Below are 21,285 nucleotides of genomic sequence, written 5' to 3'. Positions count from 1 at the left end.
AAAACAGTGTAAAAAATTAGGAGTGAACTAAGATTGAAGATGGAACTTTATAAATGAAAGTAATTAAATAGTAAAGAATTTAAAGCCTAGATAGATGAATTGAAGGTGGAAAATTCTAATCACAAGGGACACAAATGAGGAAGGAAGAAAACAAAAAAACATGATGTGTGGTATCTCAAGGACGATGGAGGAGAACTGAAGAAGAGACATATTGAAAGAGATGAATAAGAAAAGAAAGATAACCCTCACATTAAAATAACTTATGTAATATCAACACATATACGATAATATATCATCTGAAAACTTATATAATATTTTATCATAAATTATATCGATTGTTAGGATAATTGATGTACAGTACTATGTGATACTATACCTCACAAAATCAATTTATTTCTTAATACTAAAATAATTAATCTAATGATTCATGTAATAAATATTTTTTATTTATAAAAATGTCATTTATTTCTTTAGACAAAAATTTGTTTGATACAGCTTTTAGATGTAATAAAAGAAAAAAAATTTAAAATATGCGTTAGTTTTCAAATCTTATAATAAATATCTTATAATAAAAAGAATAATCTTAATATGAAGCAAAGTATTATATCGAATATAAATAATAAATTTAAACACGAAAAAATAAACACTATATAAGAAAAAAAAAAAAAATATATATATATATATATATATATATATATGATTAAAAAAAATGCAAAATCATTGGTTTGCACGGAACAACAAAAGAGTTGTGTAAAAATTGATATTTTAAATAAAGTTTATATAATTGCAAGTCAATTGTCAAGTTTTTGAGGACTCCTTCGACCAATGCGACTGTCTGCAGGTGTAGACCTTTCTTGTGGGATCTTTTTAAGAGATTTTTCCTTTTAAAGAAAAAAAAAAAAGTTAAGCTAGGCTTCTCAAATTACCTACCAAGCTTAATTTTGGCTAGAGAGTTTCACTTTCTTCTCTAGTTGATTTTTCAGGTTCACTTTGCAACACTGATTCAAATTCAATTCACACTTGTTTTTTTGGGCTTGATTCCATGATGAACTTGGATTTAAAGTTCTATTTTCTTGTTCAGAGGAGCTTTGTTAAAAAGAAAGCTTGATACAAATATGTTGTTAACGTTGCTGTATTTTCGACATTGTTTAGTTGAAAAGACAAACTATGATTTGATATGCACTTTAGATTTGATACAGCTGAGATCTTAAAGAACTGGTTTTCTTGCAGAGTACGAATGGAAAATCTATTCGATGAAATTTCCCTTAGCTAGCTTGAGACATCGTTTTTAATAAACAGCGTAGCGTCTCTCTATTTAATTTTTTAATACTATAATATTATAATGTTATTAAGTTAATATATAAATTAAAATTATATTTATTGTAAATAAAATGAAATATATCAGAATAAATAAAAGAATAATCATTGATAAATAAATAAGAAGAGAAGAAGCAAAGATAGTCGATTTTATATAAGTGGATAAAAGTAGCGGTCAATTTAAAAAAAATTAATAAATTATTATATTTAAAGGATAAAATTGGTATTTTGAAATGTGCACACAAAAAGGGAAATTCCTTTATATATTACTAACGAATACACAAGCGCTGTCGCATTTTTTAATTTTAAAAAAATTTAAGATCAATAATAGATATATAATTTTCAAGAAATTTAAGATCAATAATAAAAATAATTTAAAAAAAATAAAAAAATAAGATATGTAAAAAAAAGTTAAATAATAATTTTAAACAAAAGATATTTGTAGAAAAATGATTAAAAGTAAATTATTTATAAAATAATAAATTTTTAAAATAATTAAGGATAAAACAGATATTATGAAATGTGGACACAAAAAGAAGAATCTCCTTTATTGTTATAGATAGATAGATATAGATTATAGATAATACCCGACTTATTAGTTTAGGAAATACAAACTTATTATCAATTTAGTGTCTTTAATTATTCAATTTTGTTATAATATTTTTTCTATAATTTAGTTTTTTTTGTTAATTTAATTTTATTTAATTTGATTTCTTTTGTTATTTTTGTTTAAAATTAATAAATAGTAAATTATATCTGCCACCTGTTAGTGCATGAACTTTTAAATATTTTTAAATTTTTAAGTTTGTAAATTTTGAAAAGAAAATGTCCACATGCAAAATTATGTGGACATTATACCACGTGTTAGGGTGAGCGACACATGTCAAATAATTATTTTATATTTAATTTAATTTTTATATTTATTATTTTTATTAACTGTTCCAATTTTTTTAGAAATAGAGTACCTTTTATCTTTCCAAATTAAATACCAAAATTAATTTTTATATTAATGTTATACTTATATTTTTATTAAATAACTTTTGTTTTGGTTACAGTTACTTGAACAAAAATTTTAAAAATTAGTATTATCACCCATGGTTTAAAATTTTAAAAGATTAAAAGTTACATGTGATTTCTAAAATTTTAAGAAGTTAAATAAAAAGCAGAGAGTAAACCAAGGTTAAATAAAAAAAAAGAGTAGCACCGTTACTTTATATGATTTTGACTTCTTAAAATTTTATACCAATTTTTCACTTTTAAAATTTTCATTTTAAATTTAAACCAACTTTAACTTTTAATTAAAATTATTTAATAAAAATATAATATTTATATAAAAATTAAATTTGTTTTCGGTTTGACAAAAGATAAAATTGTTCTATTTTAAAAAATATAATTAAATAACACATACATAAATCAAATTAAATATAAAATATTAATCTTAACAGATGTCAACTGAACTTTAGATGTGGCTTGACATTTAAATATTTTCTTTAACTTAAAAAATTTGAAAAGAATATTAAAAAAATAAAAAATTCACGAATTGACAATTGTTGGTTAATTATTTACTATGTTAACAAATAAGATCTTATTAAACAAAACCGACAAAAATTAAAATTATATTAGAAAAATATCATAACTAATTTGAATGAAAAAAAAATTGAGAACAAACTGATACTTGAGACTATTTTCCTATTCTCACTTTCCCGCCTGTAAATAAATTAAAAAAAGAAAACCCGAATACATATATAATAATATTGAAGTAGCTTTTCAATTTCTTCATTTGATATGGATATTTTTTTTAAAAATTTAAAAATATTGAAAGAAGTGCTAACGGAGGTATCCCACTATCAGAAGCACCAACCACAAGCAAATTAATATTTTTTTTTTAAATTCGAAAGCACACCAAAAATTAAATTACCTTCTTATTTTAACAAAATCTTGATCAAGAAAATATAGAAAGGTTCACTTATAAAATTACAACATAATTTTTAATCAATGTAAGCTTTAAAAATTATATATTTCTCAATATAGACTTAAACCAGCATAATATAATATAACATATGTAATATAATATAATGTAAGAGACTAAAGGAATACATAATAAAAACAATTAATTTCTAACTAACTGAAAATTGAAAAATAATTTAATATTCATTGGGTCAATTTAGTCATTGAGAACATTTAAAGTATCAAGAAGGTTATAAAATTCTATATATATTTTGTTTTATTTGAATATTTTTCTAAATTATAGTGTTAATACACATCAATAAGCTTGATCTATTTCTTATACAGTTGACCTTTGATCAAAATAATTACATTAAGTATATAGTATAAAATACATTTTGTTTTTTTTTTTTTTTCTGATAAAGAACTAAGGTAGTGTTTGGATTGGGGAGTGAATGTGAGGAATAGTATGCATGGATTTGAAGGGATGGAGAGAAGATTGTGGTGTTTTTGCATTAAGAAATTTGAATAGATAAATGAAGATATTTGAAGAAAAAATTTGTAAAAGATGTAATGAGTGTGATAAAAAAATGTTTCAATTGATAAAAATAGTTAATTAGTAATTTATTCTTGTGTAAAAATTTGATATAAATTTAAATTTAAGTAGTAAAAATTATATTAAAATAAAATTGAAATTGTTATTTATAGAAAAATAAAATTAAAATGTATAAAATTTATTTAGATACAATGTGATTGATTGAAAAAATATTTTAATTGTTTGTTGAATTAAAAAATTATTAATATTATTAGTTATTAACTTTTTTATCATTGTTAAATTTATTAGTATTTTAATTTAAAATACTAGTTGTTATATTATTTTTGCATTAATATCTTTTTAAAAGTTTCATATTTGTTTATTATTATTAATTATTATAACTATTAATTGTATAAATAAAATTGCAGTATCTAATCTCGGTGGGAATACCAGAAGAGTTATTTGTTACATGTGAATACATCTTTACACATGAGAAGCACCCAATATTTCATACAAAATTGTGGGTTCTTTTTGTAAAAGAACCATGTATAAACAGTACATCATGAATAGTACATTCACAGAAACAAACAATTCTTAAATCAGTTCTTATACCTTTCTGGTATGTTGTCAAATTCTCTTTTTCGTGGCCTCAAGTCATATATTTTGTCACAGTAGTTATATTAAGATATATGTTTTGTGACTTTAAAGGACATTGAAGCTAGTTCGATTAGTTGACAAATATAACTATTTATTTTATCTCGATATAGAATATTTAATATTTTATACAATGTAATTGCATTAATTAAATATTTGCATATATACAAAGAGAATGAAGTATACAAAATATAGTTCTTACATGTTCTATCTTGACATAGTACAAGAGTAGGTCTATAGGTAAACAATTTAGATCCAATGTCATATTAAAATAATTTACATTTGAAAAAAAAATTGTCACTTTTTTTTCTTGTTTGAAACATGACAATTAAACTAACCCATCAGACATATACTAAATTCTTGGGTTATATATTTTATATGAATTATGATTATAGTTATTGAGAGATTATGATTCCATATGGTTATAGTGTTTAAATTTATCTATAATATTTAATGTGAAACTTTTTGACTTACACTTAAACTATTTTCAATCTAAATACCTTTCATAATAATTTAGATGAAATTTATTACTTTAAATTGATTCGACAATATTTTCTTTTGACAAAAAAATATAATCAATTCCGAAATCTATAACAAATTGATGTTTTATGAATTATTGGTACGAAGTATATTTCACAACTTATTCGATTTTTTTATCATGAGCACTATCATCACAACCTTTTTTAAGTTATGATAAAGAAATTCTTTAAATTCTTCTAATTTTGGGAGTTGATTTATCTCTTTTTTCTTTAACATATTCTTCTCATTAAGACTCTTCCTTAAAGAGAAGGTTCAAAAATTTCCTTTAAACAATAGGTATACATTCACATGAAAGATACATAAAGTTATAAGTAACTTTTGACTTATAAGGTTATAGTACATATATTCATTTTAAAAATAAGAGTAGTCAACAAAAGTACATTGTTATGCACATGTAATAAGTTTACTTCCTTAATTCTTAGGGATGTGGACCCAAATAGAACAACTAAAATCTTATGGCTCAAGATTTAAGAAATGAAGAATCAATTATAAAGATTGTATCTTGTAATTTGTATCTTTTGTAGACAATTTCCACGAACCTAATCAACAACTCAATGAATGTTCACTTAAAAGGTTAAAACAAACAGTATTAGAAACTTCTCATTATCTAATTAGTTACATAAACATCTTAATATACAAATGAAGTTAAAAAAATAATAAAAATGTCTAACTCCTAACACAACTAATTGAAATAGAAAATAGCATAGTGCTCATTTAACAACTTTAGCCATTAATTATGTCCAACATTATTACACACTAAATATATTACTTATAATATATTATTTATGAGTATTACTCGAAACACTCAACACATTACTTATAAAATGTGACTCAAAATAGTATTAGGAATGCTATTGTCAAAATTTTTATTTTAATTAATTTTTCAATTACTAAGATGGGTAAGATTAATTAGTTATCATTGTCAATTGAAAAGTGTTAGAATCATATGTACATAAAAGTCAGTCAAAATGTTTAAGTACCCTAAACCCTACATTAAACCCAATTATTTTAATATAATTAATTATGTGATTTTTCTATTAAAAATTTACTATTAGGAGAAATATGATAATTACCAACGGAATATTATTGATAATTTTTATCCATTACTAAAATATTATTATTATTGATAAAATATTTCGTCAATAAATATTAAGACATTCCTTCCCATTAGTAATGGATGTTTCTATCATTAATTATCGACAAATTTGTAATCTAGTCTATTTAATTCAAATCATAAATTCAATTCGTTCATACAATCTCAGAGATAATTATTTTCGAAAATGATAATTTTACTTGAAAAAAAATATAAAATATGTTATTAAATTATATCTATGTGTTATAACTTATATATTTAAAATTAAAATTATTTTTATTATTATGACTTAAATTTTAAAAGATATTGTTATATTTAGTTTTTTATATAATTTTTAAAAAAATGTTTTTCTTTTTAAAGTTGGACTAAATGGTCCATTCACCCAACAAAAAGACTAAAAAATTGTATCCATTTAATAACATCAATTAGATGACCATACTCACAAATTTACTAGGTGATATTCTTGGTCAAACAAAACAGGCTACTCAGCTTATCACCTCTAAGTTTGCTAATTAATATCTCATACAATGCTTTTGAGAGGCAGCAGAAAAGCCCTAAGAATTGGAATAGAAGCAAACTTGCAATTATTGCGTAAGTCAAATAAATTCCAAACCAATTAATATTTAAATCACCCATACTATGTAGTTAAATCCCTTCCCCTACACACACACACACACTTACGTTCATATATGAGTCATAATAATAATTTGCGTATGAGCACAAATAAAAAGAAGAGAGCAGAATCTGGTAAAAAATAATCCATGTAATCTAATTAGCTCACAAAGCACTGATGATTATGGATAGCCAAGTTGATTACTAGTGGACTAAATCAAATCAGACATACTTGGACTACAAGCACCAAACCACCGACTACGCGCTAACACACTAATTCTAATTGCCTTCTTTCAATTACACAAAAATAATAAAATAATTATATAGGCTTTTTAATTATTTATAGCATATACCACCTCATTATGCATGCTACAAAATTATTATCAATCATCATATAACCCACTCATATACGTTTGGGACATCCAAAATCTGTATCGAATGAGAAAATTTATTGGTTGACGACAAAAATTAATATACGACCCAGTAATAAGTTTAGAAAATTGCTTGCTAGAAATAAAATGATATTATGATTGGTTTAAGATATATTTGTTTTTTGTACGTTAAAAAAATGAAGAAACATATATAAAAGTTAGTGCAAATAGGTAAAAAGTGGAAATACAAATATGAGAGAGAGAAGGGGTAGGAAAAGGGGAACAAAAGCACCTTCAAATAGGGCCCATAACATGTCCTCTCAAAAGACCCCAAGATGTGATTTTCATCTTTCTCCACTGCACTAACACATTCTTTTCTTTCACCTCTTCTTCCACCTCCTGTCTCATATTTCTCCTTCCAATTTTCAGTCACCATGTCCACCCAAATGCACAACGAAGCACCCTCATCGTCAAGGGCTGCCGCTGCCGTCACCGCCGCCGCCTCTGATCAGCGCCATCAACAGCCGGTGCCCGTCCCTCTCAGCCGCTACGAATCGCAGAAGCGCCGAGACTGGAACACCTTTGGACAGTACCTGAAGAACCAGACACCGCCAGTTTCGCTTTCCCAGTGCAACTTCAACCACGTGCTTGAGTTCCTCCGCTACCTCGACCAATTCGGAAAAACTAAGGTCCACCTCCACGGTTGCATCTTCTTTGGGCAGCCCGATCCGCCGGCGCCATGCACCTGTCCTCTGAGACAGGCGTGGGGGAGTCTGGACGCGCTCATCGGACGGCTCCGGGCGGCCTACGAGGAGCACGGAGGGTCGCCGGAGACCAATCCCTTTGGCAGCGGAGCTATTCGCGTGTACCTTCGTGAGGTGAAGGAGTGTCAAGCAAAGGCAAGAGGCATCCCTTACACTAAGAAAAAGAAGAAGAAGAACCAACTTAAGGGCCCTCATCACCCTAAGTCCCTCAAGCAATTGGCCACTTGAGATCCATGGATGGTAATTTCTATTATCAATCATTCATCTCTTTCTTGTTTTTTGCTATGTTTTCAATTTATATGCCACAAATCACTTCTCTCTGTAGATAGGACAAACACTCATTACTTGTGGGTCGGTAGGTAGATTAACAAACCTCATCACTATGCATATATATATGAGATAGACTCGTACTATAATAATTGCAAATTTTTAAGCTTTTAATAAAAAAACTATGTTATAGCCATGGAAATACTATGGAGTATACACCTATACATAACACAAACCCTAGAAGCATGACACAAACAAACCCTAAATTCCCATGGTGGATGGAGAAATTGTATGAGTAGAGTAATATAGCAGCTAAAGACGGTAAAGAATAATAATTAGTCTAGAAAGGATACCCTCTCTCTCTCCATTGTATCCTTTTCATTCTCTTTTTCTCTCTCCTATCATTCAAAACACTGTTATTCCAGTTTCCTAATTAAATAATTCTCAGGTAGGCACTTTATGCTGATTTTGGCCCTATTTCTGATTATGCTTGATGTTTTTGCTCCCCATGGCCATGCGAGCTTCACATATACGTTGCATGTGATTCATACAAACCAACGTAGAACCTGAAACGTACTTCAATTCGGTTATTTATTTTAATCGAATACCTGCTTTATAATTAATAAAACCGAATCCTTCTCTAAGACCATTAGTACGGCAGTGTGGTCCATAAGAAATTGTGTCACATTACAAACAAGGTAGAGAAAAGTTCATTTTTATCTGTTTGTCTCTCTCAGCATCCACACAAACGTTGGTTTGTTCAGTAATGGACAGGTGTGTGCTTATAATGTGTACTAATTAATAACGTAGTTCTGAATGTGAGGAGGGATTATACGAAAATGACCTAGGACGTTTCCTTTTTGTTTGTCCCTCTACTGTATATACATATTGTCCCTTCCAAAATACCATCAAAAAATCTCCACAAGTATATATGTATATTCACAAATATTCTCTAAAAAGTAGAAAGGAAAGTTAAATGTGAATCTTGTCTTATAAATAATAGATTAATCATAAACTCAACTTACAAGATTGTTCTGTCGGAAACATATCTCCCTGTTTGTCATTACCATAAATAACTATGTAAGTGTGCATTAATGTGCTGCTTCTATTAAAACTAAAATCACCTATACTAACCTAATTCTTGTTGATAATATATTTTAAATTGTCATTGGGACACGTATTGACTGGTATTGTGTCTCTGCCTCTTTTTATATACACTTCCATGCTCATCTATGGAGCTTCTCTTCGAACATCTTGAAAAACACTGTTTTCTTTGCCGTCAATTTCAATTTCTTACAAGAACATAGAGGAACTTTTCTTCAATTTTAATCTTATTATAGTTATGGCATAGAGTCAGTGAAGTAATAGAGTATACAGAAACAAACAGTTACTTGAAATGACACCCTCGTACACCATTAGTCGTTGTTGTCCCATCATGTAGTTGAATGTTGGGTTCCTACAAACACTGTCTCATGGTTGGTAGAAAATTATGTTCATGGCAAAGCATACCAAGATAGATGATGATTGAATGATATTCCATCATTGGTTGATTTTGAGCCTAGAAAGGGAGAACATTTACATACACTCATTTTCTTATCTTCTACCTCACTCATTTGTCATTTCTCTTTTTCCTATTGGTCTGAATGAAGTGTAAAACCGAATCTGAGCTTATATTTTAACTTCTTTTATTTTGAATTAAAGAAAAAACAGTCCATTTGAAAGAAACCAATACGATTAAAACCATAGTTATAAATATTTAATTTTAGTGTTAAATGTTATTTTGTCCCTCAATTTGTGAAAATTGGAATTAGTTCCTTTTTAAAATAGCCCAATTTAGTTTCTCAACTTTAGAACCGTATGGATTTAATCTTTTCCACCAAATTTTTGTTAAGTTTATTTAACGTTTCAAATGCATGAAATAGAATTTGAGTTATTTATATCGTTTGACATATTTTTGCTTCAATGTAAGCTGAGAAACAATCATGAAACGTATTTGAAACGTTAAATAAATTTAACATAATTTGGTTTTAAGGATTAAATTCACGCAGTTATAAAGTTCAGGAACTAAATTAGACTAAAATTTTGAAAAGGGACTAATTTCAATTTTCACTAAAAGTTGAAACATATTTAATCTTTAATTTTATATTAGTATATGGTAAAATATTATTATTTAATCATTTGTTGTTTGTTTGATTGGACATTTATCTTTTTATAATTATCCTTTCATATATATATATATATATATATATATATATATATATTATTTGTGTGTGTCATTAATTTATTCACCTAAAATATAGAAATACTTATAATTACAACCCCTATTGATACTAGATAAGACTATAATAAAATCAAAATGACTGAAAAAGAAGGAAAGGATACAAATAGGAAAAAATAAAGTTTTTAAAGTGTAAAGTATATTAATCTAAGAGTTAAAAAAATATCAGGTTGATTGAATTGCTTGATTTTGAAAAATAGTTAAATATTATAATTATGCAGATTTCCATTTGAAGTGATTAAAAACACAAATCAATTTAGTTAGTTTATCAAGTCAATCTATTCAAGACATAATGGGTGAATATGTTGATGAGATATATGTTTGTTTATGAAGTAAAAGTTCTTATTTATATTTTTTATACTTATAGGTAAAATTATTTTTGTCTTAGTCGGGAAATAAATATATGTGTGGACTTGTGTCCATACTTATATCTGTGTTTGTTTAAATATTTATTAAATACTCTTTATAAAACATTCAAATAAAAAATAAAAAATGATATTATAAAAAATTTAAAATTAAGTACATGTTAATTACTAATAAAAGAATTATATTATGTAAATTTTAAAATAAAATAGCATATAAATTAAATAGATATAAGAATGAATATATATATATATATATATATATATATATATATATATATATATATATATAATCTAAAAATTTGAATACTACTTATATTTAAACCATGTCACTTCAATCTAAACAATGTTTGTCAGTATAAAAATATATTGAAACAATATCAATATAAATTTATTTGTCATTATACCAACCCATCTCAAAATAGTGGGATAAATTTTAATGGAGACAATAATTGATTAAAATACTACTAAAAAGTTTAAATTTAATAAGTCAAAAAATCTTAAATTGTTATATATGATTATTAAAGAGCATTAATATTTGTAATATCTTTAAAATGTTCTTTTTTATATTTAGATGATATTATAAAAAAAATGTTCTAATAATATATCAACATTAAACTTTAAATCTTTACACATGTTACATTATATACATTTAAGTTTAACAATATTCTAGAAACTAACGTTTCAGTCTTTTTTTTTTCTTACTTGATCCATCATAATCCTGTTGCTATTGTAATGAATTTGGAAGACTTTAAGATTTTTAACTAAGTGAAAAGTTTATAATGATTAAAATTTATATCAATAAGAAATTTATTTAGGTAAAATATATATATATATATATATATATATATATATATATATATATATATATATATATAATTGCAAAGCTATCACATTGTTTTTTCTTCCTTTTTGTCTTAAAATTTGGACAGAAGAAATAGTCAAAATAACAAAAAGATGGGTTTTTTTACTATGCCAATACAAATATTTGAAAACTTACAAAATTGAAATAAAATATTGGTTTTTTTTTTTTTCACTTTGAAATGTCAAAACTTTAGTTATCAACATGGGTCTGGCAAGAACATTACCAATTTTTTTCCTTTTAGAATAAATTCCTATAAATATCAAGTTAATATCCTGTGTTTTGAAATTATATTATCACTATTTGTTTGTTGTTATAATTAATGCCTTGAATTAACAGTATGTGTGAGATATTCTAAGTAGATACATTTGTTGGCACTGAACATATTCTAAAAATAAATTCTATTTATTAACCGTTTGTGATCTTGGTTAGCCCTTATTAATATACATGTTAACTGTTAGTTAAATTATTAATATTATATGCTTGTAATAAATTGCAGGGCTTTAATCTATTTTTAAATATAAACAATCTTAGTGTATGGTTGGTATATCATTTAATTATTAATGAAAAAGGTTAATATATATATATATATATATATATATATATATATATATATATCATGTACAATTATTTTTATTTAATTTAATTTTAAATATATCTTATTAATAAGCAATTGTCAGTGCTAATATAGAGTATTTATTTTTATTATTAGAAGATTACATGTTAACAGATGCCTGTAACTGTTTAATCTTTAAAAACTAGAGACCGGATTCGTTATTATATTTTTAGAGAAATTTATAAGACAATCGAATTTGGCCTAAATTGTATTATACTACAATACATTATGTAGTGATAATATACATAAATAAATTTCCAACACATGTAAACTATTTATGAATGTGATGCAATCATTAATTAGTATCTAGAAGGCTATACTTGCAGTTTATTTATTTTTGGTTGAATGACAAAACCAAACTGTTAGTAACTAATTAAAGTCGTGTAAATTTTGGATTAAGAAAATTACAGACTCGGTTAGAATTGTGATTAGTTGGTTTAAAAATGTAGCTAAATTAAATAAAAATCAGGATGAGAGAGTTAAGTGTTGCAAAATGAATGAATAGGAGGTTGTAACTATACATACAAATGTAGAAGGGATAAGTTAAAATGTAAAAGTATGAGAAATTAGAGTCAAAAGTATTCTGAAAACAAACTGCATGATGAAACTTCTTTTGGTAGCAACGAAGTTGAAGAATATGCACCATAATGTCTGATTTCACCTAAACGTATTTTACTTTTGTTTTATAAAGAGTAGCATTGTCATGTTTATATTCTTACTGCATTTCATCCAAATGTGTTTCCACCTTATCTTTATACAGAATCTCTTGTAGTACGTACCCTAGGCTTTGTCAGTTCAATAAACCCATTATCTCATAAGTTTATCTGCAATTTCTCATGTTTTTTCGAAAATGCTTCTGTGTATTGCAACCAAATTTCAATAGTGGTTTTCTTACCGATACAACTATTGTAACAAGTGAATGTGCTAACCAGTCTTGCATGCAGGGGCCTGACGAAGACTTACTCGAACTGGGGATTTAATATGCGAAAGGGAAAGAGCATGTCCTAAGAGTATCATCATTCTGCTGCTTCGACTAAAATTATGACAAGAAAATATTGAAATCCCATTACTTAATTAGTACGTAGTTCTGAACATAATAATCCTTTTGGAGCAAGTTTGGTCTGAGTAGGTCTTAAATATATAAATATATATATATACATATATGTTGTATCTTGTAAGTTGTTATCACATATTAGACCTCTTCCCCAAAATAGAAACGTTGAGGATCGAATGGATAGATTTACAGATGTTTACTATTTCATACTCATCTTATATATCCTTTCTCACACATCCATAACACATCTCAAAGGTCATCACGTCAACACATTCCGTCAAAATATACAATAATTAAAATCTTCATCACAATCTCATAACTTATATAATTCTGAAGCAGCAGTTTTTCTGCTGATAACTTTAAAGCTGTCAAAAGTAAGAATTATAATGGGTTTCATTTTGGTTTTTTGAAAATGTTTTGAGGGGCATCAAATTTACTCCTTACAAGATTAAGGAAAGTTATAGGCATTGAATTTTTCTACCGTTCCTCCGACCCCCCTAATTTTGGCTGTTCAATTTGCTTACAAACAAAGTGTATTGAACGGTTCCTCGTGCATATGTGTTAAAGTCACTTAATTCCCTTTCGAATCTTATAAGATGATTAAGTGATAACAGGGTTTATTGAGTTTCAAATTTCTCTTAAATCAAGTTTATTTTCAATTGAGTTTTAGTTACATTGTGGAGATTTGTATCTGTATGTTAAAAAACACAAAATTATGTAATTAAAGTCGTGATAGTTATCTACACAGTCATAGAAAAGATCCATTTATCAGGTGTACGTGATGACATAAGCCGAAATTTCAAAAAGATTTAAAATTCTTAAATTAAAAGTATGATTTTCCTTATTTAACTTTTACACAGCTTCAACTTTTAACTTACGTAAATCTTTATATGTGCGGTAGAAAAATCAATCCGTGTTCTACTTAGAAAGATCAATCAGTTAATAAATAAAGAAAAACTTTAGGATGATTAATCATCACCTTCAATGAAGAAACACAACTCATCCTAAGAAATTTAACTAATTATAAATAAGAGGATTCAAACCCAAAAAAAAATTAAATTAAATATTCTAATTAAAGAATTTTCTACCCTTTTAACTTGCATATCTTCCAAAAGGATTAAAAAGAATTATAATCCTTTATGGTAATATACACGCAAAAGAACAAAAAGTCCTTGCATAGTATATATGCATGTATGGAGATGTCGTACTTATGAGTACACGGGATCGGAAATGTAAGCATGCACCAAGGTGTTTATGGCTTGTTTGCATAATTATTTAATTCTTAAGCTTTTGAAAACTATTTAGTTTTTAAAATATGTAAACTACTAAAACATAATTAGTGACTAAACATAATTTTCGTTTCATTATCTACCATTCCCAACTCGAGTTTTTTGTAACGATATTGTGACTAAACTACCTAGTTTCATCTTTGTTTTTCATTAACACTACTCTCGAGTTTTTTGTAACGAAGTGGGGTGGCATATACAAAAATCCATGTGACGAACGAGCTTTTCCAAAATCCAAACCACCCATGTAGGCCTAGAACAAGTGGAATAGTAGATGAACTTTGAGAAACACCAATTTTGTCTTGGACTAAGGTGACCAATGGTTATTCAACAACAAATAAAGATTGCCCATGTCGGAGTAAGTTTTTTTAATAAGGACTTGTATCAAACATGAGCAAAACAAAAGAGAAATATTTAGTAGACTTCGAACAAAGTACACACATTTTTTTCACGGACTGAGTTTGTTTTTGCTGATATTAGCTATGTTTAAAATAAATATGCAAGAAATTTATTATACTCCTTGCTTATTTTCACTTATAAATACCTAGATGTTTTAAATGTGAAAAACTGGACGACAATGGACCCTATGTTGTTTTGTTAATCAAAAAACGCAATACACTGTCTTATCTCAGGGCTTTGAAAAAACAAACCGGGTAGTGAAAAGGGAAAAGGGAGGGCATTTGGCATAAGAGTGTTATACATTGGAGCAAATTCTATATCGGAGCCAAATTAGGCCTAGCACAGTCGCTGATTTAATTTATAAGGACTAATAACAACAAATAAAAGGCTAGCTAAAAGAATCCAAAATTACTCCAAGATAAATTTCTATAGGAGATATTCCCTCATGACAGTATATCAGCTGAAGATATGTACTTTTCCCACGACTAGACCCAAACCAAGACAGCTTTTCGAGCACCATCATCTAACCATCGCCCACTTCACCAGGCTAGCTATACATATCTGCAGCAATGAACAATTCTGTCAAAATAGTTCAGCAGAGCCGTGAGAAGTGTATATTAAGATATGTTCAATCTGAAATTATTAATACTTCTTTAAATACCAAAGGTTTAGAATGAAGTATTTTTTCACTAGTTAGATAGATCAGATCGTAGATCACCAAGATTCCAACAACCACAAAATAACGCCTGTATATTTCAGTCAAAAGACACATTTACATAATTGTATTCAAACAGCAAAAAAAAATAAAAATTCTAAAGTGACACCTTATCTAGACCACCTCGATAGTATATATGCATGCAATCAATTGAAAGTAAAAAACATAAATTCCTTTTGAGTGGTAATATTTATCCACGGGTGATAATCAAAGTGCATAAAATGAGATTCGATAAGAATTCAAGATTTTTGTACTTAAAGATATCTATGAAATGACACTTATTCCTGAATGACTAAAACCAAACAAACTTGGATTGGTTAGTAATCTGAAGCAGTTGTCTTGCTGAGCTTAGCAATATAAATATGATGTGAAGGAAAGTTACAAGGTATGGTTTTCTACTGTTGGAAAGGAACCTAACGCACATTTTACGAATATGCAACTAGTTCTTGCTTTTCCATTTACATGCTTAGAAATCAAAATAAGAAACACACTGGTACTCATCCCACCGAAATCATGGAGTCATTGCTACTCTTAGAGAAAAAGTAACTAAAACCCCAAAGATCATCTGTAACTCCTTATTTGTTGAAATCGCATTACTACAAATTATGCAGACATTAGAAACAGAACATCTTATTGGCATTTTTCTTAAACCCATAACTCCTAGATAGTTGACATTTAGTAGCACAGGGCTGAAAACGAATCAAGTAAATTTGAAAAGATAGTAAAATCACCATTTCTCAAGCAAAAAAAAAAAGTCCTTACATCGTCGTATAAGTGATATAAGTTATAATCCTAACACATACAATAAGAAACAGGGTAGAAAAATACGACAACCTCGATAATCAAAGGAATCTTTACCATTTTCTTCACCGTCTTGATTTTTATGAATATTACGACTGAAAACAACATCAAGGGAAAAGTATTACTCGTTTCCAGTTCTCTTCTTTTTCTCCTATAAGAAAATCAAACTTGCACAAAACCCCATACCTTCCAAACCATTAACTCACCGTTCTCCTCCTTTCTTCAAGCAAATAATGTGTCGTACCTATTCATTGTTTGAAAGGAAGATATGTCCAAACTATATATTTAATATAAGAAAACTGGAGTGGTAAAAAGGATAAAATTGGGGAAAAACAATTGACCAGAAGCCAATCCAACTGAGGGGGTTCAAAGCCACCAGCAAGCCACAGCTAGCCTCAAACGTTCATCTACACGCTTAATGTTCTCAGCATAGGACCATACTAAAGATCTAGGTCATCATTACTTCAGTACAGGGCAAATGGAATCTAGCTGAATTTTAATTCATTGATATTAAAAACTTCTCTAAAATAGTCTCCTAACTTTTCTAGTATGCTGATTAGCAAGCAATAATCAGAGGACAACGAAAAGAGCTGCACCATGCAGAAATAAGAAACAAAACAACCAAGCTACAGATTGGATACCTTGATCCCAGCCTTGCTTTTCACGTCAGTACCAATAGGGATCATGTAGCAACTGGAGTCATTAACACATCATCGATCCATATTTAAATGAAAGCTATCAACTTGAACCATACTAGTAACTATCGAATTGAGTCAATGGGATTAGTTTTAATTAAAGGACATTTGGTAAATCAACCTCCTGAACCTCTCAAAACCATTCTTTCCAAAATCCGGCTCACTTCACACGGACAGAAAACCTGGGACATGTTACAGTGCTTGTAGTTGCACCTTTCTTGAAGATTTGAACAGAACAGATAATAGATGCAGCTTCCTGCCAGACTCCACCATTACCTACCTATGTTGAGAACAGATGACAAGTACAAATAACTAGAGAAAACACTGAAGGTTTTCCTTTGAGAATTCAAACCACATGGACAGTTTGGGAGCTGTGTGACATCAATCGTAACTCCTAACTGAGTTGGAAAGGAACTGGACTGAGATAGGTTTGTGGTGGGCACAAGAGAAATACTCAGAGTTCATATCAAGTTCCTCAGTTTTGTAAGATCGTACCCAAATACAAAATTATGCTATTAAGCTAGAAAAAAAAATATGTAGTAGGTGACAAAGATATAGAAAAAAAAATCAAAACAAAATAAATTAAGCTAAATTTGGAAACAGAAAAAGGGTTGTGCCTGCTTCAAGATTGAACGAAGTGAGGCGTTCACTGACCAACACGTTAGGTCACTTTTCCATTTTCAAATTCAAACTGGTACCTATACTAGTTTAGACACATTCTTAACCCATTGTCAATAGATGACCAGGCAAATCAGAGGGCAATTTGTACAAGTTCAGTGTTCATTGTCAATAATAACAGATAATTACTACTCAGTAAGTATCTAAAGAATATACAGGAGAAAGTTAAATTCATTATGACATTTGTGCCTCAACTTTGCAAAACCACGAGTTCAAATAACCATTACAACAGATTCAAGAATCCACAAGGGACCTTAAATTTATAAAGTTAACTCATTAAAGTCGTTTTGTAAACATGAAGACAAAATTGGAATCCATTTTTATAGTTATACTAAACAAGATTGGTAAATAACATTCATAAAGCCTTTCTTGGTATTGAAGGTATGGCATAGACAATATTTCTCAATTTGGCCGAGAAATCATGTTTTACCAATTGTGTTATTTTTAGTTGACATACAACTGCCATCATATTCCTAATATCCATCTACTAAAGCTACTGCATGGTAGCGGTTTCCTATCCCCTAAATCAACATCAGTGTGCCAGAAAATATCCAGGAGTTCAATCATCAACATGTTTCCCCCGATTTACCTTACATATTAGTACAAAACTACCCAAAACCTCATCACATTTATGAAAGTTGAAATATAGCACACATGTACCACACATGGTTCAGCACTGCATTTATAAAAGCAGAAACACAGCATAAATTTACCATGATTGGCTCTATTTCAATCAGATACAAAAGGAAAGGGAAATATAACATTAACAACAGCCACTGAATGCAGAACTAAGAAACAAAGCTTTGAATGTGAGAATCTTCAACACACTACTATCACAAAGAAAGATAAAAAAAGTATGCAGACCTAAACACATCTTTATGCAGAAGTTAATGAGTAATACATGTGATTTGTAAGGTTTGAACACCATTTTAGTCCACCAAACACTAGTGAATCCTTGAGTTTATAAAAACTTCAAGCAAACTTACAGATTAAGAGAAGCATACAAAAAAGAATAACGTTGGACCCTTTAGTCAAAAGCTTTAATAGACCACCCACATTAATGTCAATGTCACCATAAGCTTAAAAAAGTGATTATAATACTAAACCAACATCAGAACTCAGATAAAAATGTATAGTCATGAGGACTACCTCAACTCAATGCCTATAGAAAAACAGTTCATAAAAAAAAATATCTCACCATAAACTATGATAACCTGCCAAAACGAAGTACTAAAGTGCACCACTTGCTGGTATATTTAATTGCAGAACTACAAGAAACAACCAATTCAGAGCATTCAGTGAACCCCTAGAGTCTAAAACCAACATACAAAACCTATTTTTCTTTTCCCAAAAAAATGTAATTCACTGAAGAATCCCCTGGCGACCCACAACCCTCAAGTTCAAAACATAATTCGTTCGTTGAAAAACCGAACACTAAAAAGTACAACGCGGATCAAATCAAGCCAAAAGGAGAAAAAGGTAGAAAGAAATTGTATCTCACCGTTAGAGCCAGATCGTTTCCCGCGCTTAATTCTCTCGAGCTGAACCTGTGTGTCCATAAACATCTGCATCCTCTGGACTTCAAGATCTTTAGCAAACTGCATCCTCTGTTTCTCCAAATCCACCATCTGCCTCAGCTTCTGACCCTCCACTCTCTCATACACTTCCCCAAACCTCTCTATCGCCTTCGCCAACCTCCTCATCCCTTCCCTCTCCTTCTCCCCTTCCTCCACCTCGCTCCCCCTTCCTTCATCTTCGTCCTCCTCCTCCTCCACATCGTCCGCCTCCTCTTCTTCCTCTTCCTCCTCGTCCTCGTCAGCCTCCGCAGCCGCCGCAGCCGCTGCAACAGCGGAGTAATTCCTTCTGAAATAACCCTCATCCATCGCCGCCGCAGCGGCGGAGCGCTTCTGAGGCAGAGCGACGGCCGTGGGTGTCACCGCAATCGCAGGCGAGGAGGAAGGGTTCTTCCGATGCGGAAGCAACGGAAGAGCCACAGGTGGCGAAGGAGACGGCGAGGAGGAAGGAGGCTTCTTGGCGTTGAAATTAGGGCCAATCAGAGCATCCAATCGTTCGTAGAAAGGCCAGGAGGAAGAGAGAGTACCGTTGGAGGACGAAACCCTAGCCTTCTCGATCTTGTACTTCTTCTTTATGGTATCGATGCGGTTCTTGCACTGGACGTCTGTGCGGTGCGTCTTCTTGGTGTGACCGTGGAGCGCGTTGACAGCATCCGCGACATCCTGCCAATCCTTCTGGCGGAGGTTGCCGCGGTTGAGCTCGAGGTAGCGTCGGCCCCAGGCGTCAACAAGAGTCGAAGACGCCTCCTCGGACCAGCAGTCCTCGCGAACGGGGACGGGGCGCGACGGCGGCGCGATGGAGTCGTTGAAGTCGGGCATCGGAAAACGGAAATTAGGGTTCGGGGAAGAAGAGAGAGAAAGAGAGAGGGAATGCGGAAAGAGAAAGAAGAGAGAGAAAGCGAAACGGCAAGGCGAAAGAGTGGGAAGGGTGGGGGATAATACGGTACGGTCGCCGGGGAGGGGCGCGTGTTGTTGGGGGAACCCCCAGTGTGTGAGTGGCTCGCGTCATCGGATCGGCTCGGCTTGACCGCTACAACTACTATCGGAAACACCCAATTATTTTTCTCTTTTTTAAATTTCAAATTTATTTATTAATCAATCAATTCATATAATCTATCATACCATTTGCATTGTCCATGCCACTTGTTTTTATTATTATAGATTATAATTTATAAATATGTGGGCAAATACATATTATTCTAATTTTTCAATGTGTTTTCAATTTTTAGAGGGGTGAGGGTTGGAGAGGAAGGCCAACGCGCGCTGTTGCCGACTTGACTTGCGGTGTGTGACGGCTCCAAATTCCGTTTGGCATTTTTCTTCTTTTTAGAATTTATTTTCATTTTAGTAATAGTTTTGGGACAAATAATTATAATTAAGGAGAGAGATATAGAGTTTTAGATTAAGAAGATGATTAAGATTAAGATCAAGGCCTTAAACTGCTAGCGGGATTGGTGAAGATTAAGATTCAGTGGGTGCAATTGATATATACCTTGCGTTGCCTCTCCACTCTCTTTATCCGTTTTTCTTTTCTTTTCTTAAATAAACATGCCGCGACCCGTGAACACTCCGATTCCACAGTGAGCAACTATTTATTTTTAATTAATAATTTTTTATTAAGTAAAATTAGTAAGCATTATTTAATTTTATATACTTTTCTTAACAAATATATTACATTAAGTAATTAATTACTCTGGTTTTATTAGTTAATATTTAAATCAAATATTGAATTAAAATGACATTTTTATGGAAGTGTAAAATATTAAATTTAGTTTGAATGACATTATGTATACTTAGTGTTTTTTTAAATAAAATTATACTCGTCAACCAAACAGAAAGTTAACACAAAAACCATGTAACTCATTTTT

At 29.7% G+C, this 21,285-nt stretch overlaps 2 protein-coding genes across 4 annotated transcripts; one reads left to right on the top strand and one right to left on the bottom strand.

Annotated features, from left to right (window-relative positions):
- The first annotated feature begins 7,247 nt into the window (after positions 1-7,247).
- Positions 7,248-13,471, top strand: LOC114186782 (protein LIGHT-DEPENDENT SHORT HYPOCOTYLS 10-like). Of its 2 annotated transcripts, none has more exons than XM_028074797.1 (2): positions 7,248-8,070; positions 13,148-13,471. In XM_028074797.1, the coding sequence occupies exon 1, from the start codon at positions 7,501-7,503 to the stop codon at positions 8,056-8,058; it is 558 nt and encodes a 185-aa protein (XP_027930598.1). In that variant the 5' UTR covers positions 7,248-7,500; the 3' UTR covers positions 8,059-8,070; positions 13,148-13,471. The 2 variants fall into 2 exon arrangements, with proteins under 2 accessions (XP_027930598.1, XP_027930597.1); XM_028074796.1 differs by having other exon boundaries at positions 7,261-8,070; positions 13,160-13,446.
- A 1,662-nt stretch (positions 13,472-15,133) lies between these two features.
- LOC114188147 (trihelix transcription factor ASIL2-like) lies at positions 15,134-20,570 on the bottom strand. Of its 2 annotated transcripts, XM_028076693.1 has the most exons (3): positions 19,345-20,570; positions 19,042-19,111; positions 15,134-15,515 (listed from the first exon to the last, which is right to left on the bottom strand). In XM_028076693.1, the coding sequence occupies exons 1-2, from the start codon at positions 20,234-20,236 to the stop codon at positions 19,074-19,076; spliced, it is 930 nt and encodes a 309-aa protein (XP_027932494.1). In that variant the 5' UTR covers positions 20,237-20,570; the 3' UTR covers positions 15,134-15,515; positions 19,042-19,073. The 2 variants fall into 2 exon arrangements, with proteins under 2 accessions (XP_027932494.1, XP_027932495.1); XM_028076694.1 differs by lacking the exon at positions 19,042-19,111 and having other exon boundaries at positions 15,191-15,515; positions 19,345-20,553.
- Positions 20,571-21,285: the final 715 nt, after the last annotated feature.

The sequence above is a fragment of the Vigna unguiculata genome, chromosome 6 (assembly GCF_004118075.2).
Source record: "Vigna unguiculata cultivar IT97K-499-35 chromosome 6, ASM411807v1, whole genome shotgun sequence".
Lineage (NCBI taxonomy): Eukaryota > Viridiplantae > Streptophyta > Magnoliopsida > Fabales > Fabaceae > Vigna > Vigna unguiculata.
The sequence above is the reverse complement of the archived record's forward strand: the minus strand, read 5'-3'. Positions and strand labels throughout refer to the sequence as shown.

Excerpts from the sequence above, each read along its gene's own strand:
- LOC114186782 (XM_028074797.1), top strand. The coding sequence starts at position 7,501 with ATGTCCACCCAAATGCACAACGAAGCACCCTCATCGTCAAGGGCTGCC.
- LOC114188147 (XM_028076693.1), bottom strand. The coding sequence starts at position 20,236 with ATGCCCGACTTCAACGACTCCATCGCGCCGCCGTCGCGCCCCGTCCCC. Across the intron at positions 19,112-19,344 it reads GAAACGATCTGGCTCTAACG|TTCTGCAATTAAATATACCA; the intron begins GTGAGATACAAT and ends TGTTTCTTGTAG.